This window comes from Crocuta crocuta, unplaced genomic scaffold (assembly GCF_008692635.1).
Source record: "Crocuta crocuta isolate KB4526 unplaced genomic scaffold, BGI_CrCroc_1.0 scaffold101, whole genome shotgun sequence".
In the NCBI taxonomy this organism is placed as follows: domain Eukaryota; kingdom Metazoa; phylum Chordata; class Mammalia; order Carnivora; family Hyaenidae; genus Crocuta; species Crocuta crocuta.
This window is the reverse complement of record NW_027527956.1, coordinates 4,510,051-4,516,391: the sequence shown is the minus strand read 5'-3', so window position 1 is coordinate 4,516,391 and position 6,341 is coordinate 4,510,051. Positions and strand designations below refer to the sequence as shown.

The window sequence follows — 6,341 nt, the reverse complement described above, 5'->3', positions numbered from 1 at the left end:
TGGACCGTGGCTGGGGGAGGAGCAGGTGTGGGGAGCTGGGGCGGGGGGGGCCTGAGGGCCAGATTTCAGCATCAGGGTTTTGCAAAGGACACTCCGCTTGTTCCATAGCTGAGGGTCCCTGAAGGGTGTGGGCGCGGTCAGAGCGCAATCAGATCCGGTTTTAGGGAGCACCGCTTTGCAGTGAGGAGGGGAGACGGGCAGAGACGTGACGTAGTGGAGAACGCTGACAGCCCCCAGGAGCGCCTACCACGGAGGGGTGGGAGGTGGGGGGGTAGGAATGGGTTAAAAACTAAGGAGGAAAAACAGATGTGTAGCCAAAATTGTAAAATTAGACACAGTTTAGGATACAGAGAGAACAAGCGAAGGAAACAAATATGAAGGTATTACAGGGTTTGGTGTCTGCGCTAGCCTAGTGCACGGGGCCTGGGGAGACCCCAGCATTCGGTGTAACAAGGTGCCCCAAACCTGAGGGGAGGCTGACGGGCCCACTCTGGCCTGACGAGCTATGGGGGTCAAGTGTGCACGTTTCCATCCTGAAACGTTTGAGGCTCTGGGGACGTATAAAGGTTACATTTCAGGTGGGGGGGGGTCCAAGCTGTGAGGGGCCCAAGTCCTTGGCAGTTTTTGGAGTTTTCTGTAAGAAAGGGAATAATAGCCAGTGCAGCGCTGGGCCTCGGGGTCTGACAGTGAGGGACCCTGCACTTAATTAAGCTTCGCTGACTTCTGCATAAATGTGCCCGTGCGTGGTGGCAGGCGGCCAGCCCTGTCCCCCCGCCCCCCGCACTCTTCCCCCGGCCTGGGATCGTGTCCGTGACCAAGCCCACAAAGCTCCCCTCCTGCACGAGGTACCTTCTCCCCAGAAGTGGGCTGACCTTGCCCTGGACTCTTTCACAGACTTTGCTGCATAGGTACGTGTCGCAAAGCGGTGTTTTATTGACTTTTGTGTGTTTCTGGGCTTCACGTACACGAGGTCTGATGAACGTGGCTGGTGTTGGTTCCTTTCTCTCCTCCTCGTCTAAACAGAGGTGGCCCCCACTTCACACGGCGCCTTGACCTGTGCTCGCGTGGGCACCGTGTCCTCTGCTTACACGGTGCCGAGCTGTCGGTCCATCCGGGCTGCTCTAACAAAATGGCACAGACAAACACACTTATTGATCCCCTTCCTGCAGCTGGGAGTCCGAGTCAGGGGGCCAGTGGGGCCCAGGGAGGGGCAGACTTCTCGCTGTGTCCGCACGTGGCGGAGGGTCTAGGAAGCTGTCCGCGGTCTCTTAGAAAAACACTAATCCTGGGGCACCTGGGTGGTTCAGTTGTTAAGCATCCAACTTCAGCTCAGGTCATCACCTCAGTTCGTGGGTTCGAGCCCCACGTCAGGCTCTGTGCTGACAGCTCAGAGCCTGGAACCTGCTTCGGATTCTGTGTCTCCCTCTCTCTCTGCCCCACCCATGCCTGTGCTCTGTCTCTGTCTCTCAATAATAAACAATAAAAGAAATATTAAAAAAAAAAAAGAAAAAAGAACACTAATTCCATTCATGGGGCCCACACCCTCACGGCCTAATTGCCCCCCAAAGTCCCATGGGCTACCCAGCAGGTGCCGCTGGACCCCGTCCCCGGTGGCAGGGAAGGGACCTGGGCTCCAGTCACTTTCTTACCGGTTTACACGTTTACCAGTCTGGCAGACGGAAGCCGGTAGCCCACACTGCGTGTTCTTCACTTCAGTGAGGCCCAAAGGAGTCTCAGAATTTCGCTGGCTCCACGTGCTCTCCTGTGTGTGGAGAGCCGACCCGGGCTTCTGCCTGAGTGCACTAGCTGTGCTGCTTGCTCGCTCACTCGCTCGCTGCTGGGAGATCTTGGTATGTTCTGGAACGTAACGCTTTCTTGGCTATGTGTGCCAGAAAGTTTTGTCATTACTGGCTTTTCTTCTGATTAAACTCTTCATCTTAAAAATCAACCTTTTTCAGCACGGTTTCTAATCTTGCATCTTGTGAAACCCTGTCCAACAGTCACAAGGTCGATCTAAGTCGTGCGGTGTTAACCTACCCGGGTCGGGTGCCTGGGTGGTGTGGGCCGAGATCCCACTCGGTCTTCCCACCTGGGAACCAGCGCCCCAGCGCTGTTGGCTGAATACGGACACTTCCTGGAGGAGGACCGGCTGCCACATGTGCGGGCCGTCTGGGTCCACGGCCGCACGGAAGCCACACGGGGTCGCTCACCGCAGCTTTGCGGCGAGCGCTGCCATCAGCGGGCACGGCCTCCCGGATCGCCTGCGGCCCAGCGGCCTCGCATGCGTGCAGCCCGTTCCCGCGTCCCCGGATCGCACGTGTGCTCGGCTGACCATCTTATACACTTGCTGAGTCTGGTCTCACCTTGGCCTCTGCTCCCTGCTCAGCCCCCTCCCCTCTCCTCCGGCTGCTCTTCCAGACCTTGACCCCCAGCCCCACTCTGAGCATTTCCACAATTGCTGACAGACTCGGGCTGACCGGATGGGGACACTCCGACTTGTCCCCGGCACAGACCTCCCTGCCTGCGCCGCCGTCCTGCCTCCCTCCTTTTCTGCTCTGAATCCAGCCCCAGGGGCCTTCCTGTAACCCTGTCCCTCCTCTTCCCTGCACCTCAGTCTTCTCCTTGGCCTCCTTTTCGTTTCTATGTCCCCAGATTTCTTTCATCTTTAACAATACAAGAAAAATATGCTAAAACAAGTTCGAAATTCCAAGCAGAATCGGAAACCCTTTTGGTAGTGTCTGTCAAGCATTCCAGGGAAGGAGGGGGTGTGGGGCGGCAAGCCCTCTCCTCTGCCCCGCACTTGCCCCTGCACAACTCCCTCACCCCATCGGCCTCAGCTGCTTCCTCCCTGCGGGGCCCCTATGTCTCCAGATCGTCCGTATTTATTCAGATAAAACAGAACCGTCATCCCGCAGAAGGGCATTCTACACACGCTGCTCAGGTGGTTACGTGAGCTCGTTCGGAAGGGCGTGGGGACACGCCACGATGCCATCTGCTGTCGGGTGCCCGCGCCTGCCTCTCCTCCGGTCGTCCTAACCAGCCAGGGCAGTGGGAGCGGACGTGGCCGTGGCACCCGGTGAGGGCCAGTCCCCCTGACCTGCGGGCTGGGCCCCTCCCACTGCACAGACCGCGATCCGGCTCGTGGCGGGACTACGGCGTAGCCCACGTTACTCCCTCTCCGTAGCAGTCGTCCAGAGCGTGCCACGCGCACCTGTCAGCTGAACCAGGGACAGTCCTCAAATGTTTCCACGTGTTCATTTCAGGTTTCCGAAGTATACGGAAGGACGCTGCTTCTGACATCTTTTTGTTAGCTTTGACTTTATTTCATAGATTTTACAAAGTCCTATGACATAAAAGCATAAAATACTGAATTCTTTTTTCTTATTTACATGGTGTAAAGTGTTTAATAACAAAAATTTCTTATCGTGAAAGATGATGTTCATCAGAGCAGAAATACTGTCCACGACTGATTCGGAGAGAACATAAAATATGTTCTATTTCATGATTTTGCCGTCTACACTTCAGTGTGTCTAAATGCAACTACTACCGTTACACTCACTCTTATGAGCTACATGCTCTTTCCTGTCTTACTCTACAGACTCGGGAGGAGAGCAGGGTCTAGACCAGCCTGTGGGTGTGAGCGCTTCCGCGTCCGCCGGGAACCCGCGACGCCGAGCCCCGCAGTCCCTCAGGACCGATTGTCTTCGATGACAATAGTTCTTCCAGGGAAGGGCTCGAGCTCAACAAATATGTATCGAAATTCATATTCGCCACTTTCCGGGTTCTGAAAAACAAACATACTTCCAGATGTTACTTCTGTCCCCAGCGCCTATGACCCACTGCATCTGGGCCCTGATCCCACACGGTCCCCCCTGCGGTCCCCACACCTCTTTCACTTCAAGATGCACCGTTCCTTGCTTCCCCGGCTCGGAGCCCTGGATGTAGAACTTCACGCGCATGTGTTTCAGCCCGTCCTTGGAGTACTCGATGAAGCTGTCGGGAAAACGAAAGCGCGCAGCCTAAGTTCCCTGCGTCTAGAAAGCACCCGAGCTCTCCGCGTGCGAGCGGCCCGCAGTACCTGACGTGCTGCCTTCGCCCGCGGCGCGTCATCTCCCCGTAGCCCTTCACGGGCTCGCCGAAGACACTGATCACCTGTGGGACACACGTGCTGTGAGGACGCCTTCCGGTGCGCTTCCCGGGGAAATGTTTGTTTGACAAATCAAGTCACTTTTTGAGAAAAAGAAATCATTAAACCTGCGGCCCTTTCAAAATGACAACTCCAACAATGAGAAAATGGGGAAAAAATTCTGCAAAATCCTCCCACAAAGAGACGGAAACGAGACTTCACGGCGTGACCTGTAGTTACGGAGCCACACTGTTCCTCCCTCCCTCAGAAAATCCAAACAGTGAAGGGTCAAATGGTTGAACATTTTTAGTGAAAGTTATCTAATGGGGTCTAATACTAAAAGCTACAAGAGCAAAATGATTTCTTGAGGCACTAGACCCAGTGAACTAAATCAAGCACAAGTTTCGGCAGCTCCCCGGAAGTTCGCTTCACCACTTCGCTTTTAAGAAAGACCTATGTGAACAACTGTTCTGCTGAGAAAAATCCAAAGGATTCTGGCGTTTATAAAACGGTAGCTGCTTCCTCACTTTCTGCTGGTCTGTCTTATCAAAAGTTACACAGGAGTGTGGCTCTTAGAGAGCAGGGGACACCTGTAACTACGATCTGTTTACAACAAACCAGACCCCGTAACAACGATCTGTTTACAACAAGCCAGACCTAGAGGCACAGAACAATGATTCCGAACGGGAAAATGCACAATGAAGTGGAAATGCAGTTTTTACTGAACTTAAAGTGCAAATACTTAGGAGCCTTTCCAAAAAGAGAACTAGAATTGGAACCTTCCTTACTCCCCCCGAGCAGGGGACAGAACTACTCAGCGCTGTGTCTCCCTGCCTCCTCCTCCACTGTTCTCACAGACCCAGAGTCCAAGTACGAGAAGCCCACAGGGTTAAAAGAGATGCCAGAGACCGTTAGCCTGAGGCCTCCTCCCCGACAGGATTGGAGAAACCGGGGGAGCAAGTGGAGTGGGGGCCCCAGGGAAGCCCGTCAGGGTGGCTTCACATCTGCCCCCCGACTGGGCGGCGCGTGGTCCGTCGTGGGCGTCACTCCTGGTCTGTGTGTGAAACCACCCTGATGGTTATGGTGCTCTCTGCCATTTTCCTTCCCGGGACAGGACTAAGATTTCAATGAGTGATATTTTTCAATGCTGAAGCTTCCCACCCAGGGGTAGGAAATCCGGCACTTCCCAGGCTTTCTATCTGTGACTGGAGAGCATCACAGAAAGCCCTCTTTCTGCACAGGACCCCAGCAGAACCGAGGCAACTTTTCCACACTCTGCCGCCTCCAGGGAATGCTTTATAGCAGGCTGTGCTTACGTGCAGAGGCTCTGGAGTCAGACCTGCGCTCAGGTCCTGCCTGGCCCACTTCCCGCTCAGCGATCTTAGTGGAGCTGCCTAATCTCAGAAGTGCTGGTCTGGTCTCCCCTTCTGCAAACAGGGTAACACTCTTTACCACACTTGGTTTTTGAGAGACCCAAGAGACGATGTGCTGAGCATAGTGCCTGGTGCCTAATGTGCCTTTAGTAACTGTCAAAAATCCTTATGATTGGGAGATCAGGAATCAGGCTTTTTAAAAGACTAGAAATTTATCGCCTAATTTTAATACTATGGTCAGGGTAAGCATGTAATGTCTATGGCAACTAGTAAAGTGCCTCTCCTGCATAATTAGGACAAAATCACCTCTACAGACCTTTGCGGGGGGCGGTTCTTAAAGCATGTCAAGTACAGAACAGAGAGCTAACAATCACAGGCCAACCACCGTGACTTTTTTTTTTAATCACACAAAGGCCACTAGGCTCAGAACCACTGTGGGGTCCGCCCACCTCCACCCACCGACATTTTTTCCGGATCCTCAGAGCGTGTGTAACGTGATCCGGAGGACTCACCTCGGGGTGCGATCTGCATTTTTCTAAGGCCTTCCCGTAGATCTTACTAGGACTGGACGAAGAAAACAGTTCTCTGAAAATCGTGTAAAACAAGCCACCTGAAAATTGCAGAGAAAGGAGATCAAGCAAAGCGAAAGCAAGACAAAAGAGAAGTCATGACGGTTTGGGGGTGTTCTTGCTGTGTCCCACCTGTGATGCCGATTCCAAGCAGCACCACCACCAGGTAGCTGAAGTCCCTGCCGGCTTCTTTCACTGCAACGAGAAAGGGAAAGCGCCGCCCGCTCACGCATGCGCCCTGCGGGCTCGGGCGCCACCACTTCCGGGGGGAGA

At 54.1% G+C, this 6,341-nt stretch overlaps 2 protein-coding genes across 3 annotated transcripts in view; both read right to left on the bottom strand.

Annotated features, from left to right (window-relative positions):
* Positions 1-6,341, bottom strand: part of CNDP2 (carnosine dipeptidase 2) — a 560,556-nt gene that overhangs the window by 276,752 nt on the left and 277,463 nt on the right. The window lies entirely within an intron of this gene.
* TIMM21 (translocase of inner mitochondrial membrane 21) overlaps positions 3,300-6,341 on the bottom strand; it is an 8,544-nt gene continuing 5,502 nt past the window's right edge. For both annotated transcript variants that reach the window (XM_077752688.1, XM_077752686.1), the window contains 5 exons: positions 6,201-6,263; positions 6,012-6,109; positions 4,079-4,152; positions 3,888-3,993; positions 3,300-3,784 (listed from right to left, as the gene is read on the bottom strand). In XM_077752688.1, coding sequence (XP_077608814.1) covers positions 3,689-3,784; positions 3,888-3,993; positions 4,079-4,152; positions 6,012-6,109; positions 6,201-6,263 — 437 coding nt within the window. In that variant the 3' untranslated portion in view covers positions 3,300-3,688. The remainder of the gene's footprint in view (positions 3,785-3,887; positions 3,994-4,078; positions 4,153-6,011; positions 6,110-6,200; positions 6,264-6,341) is intronic.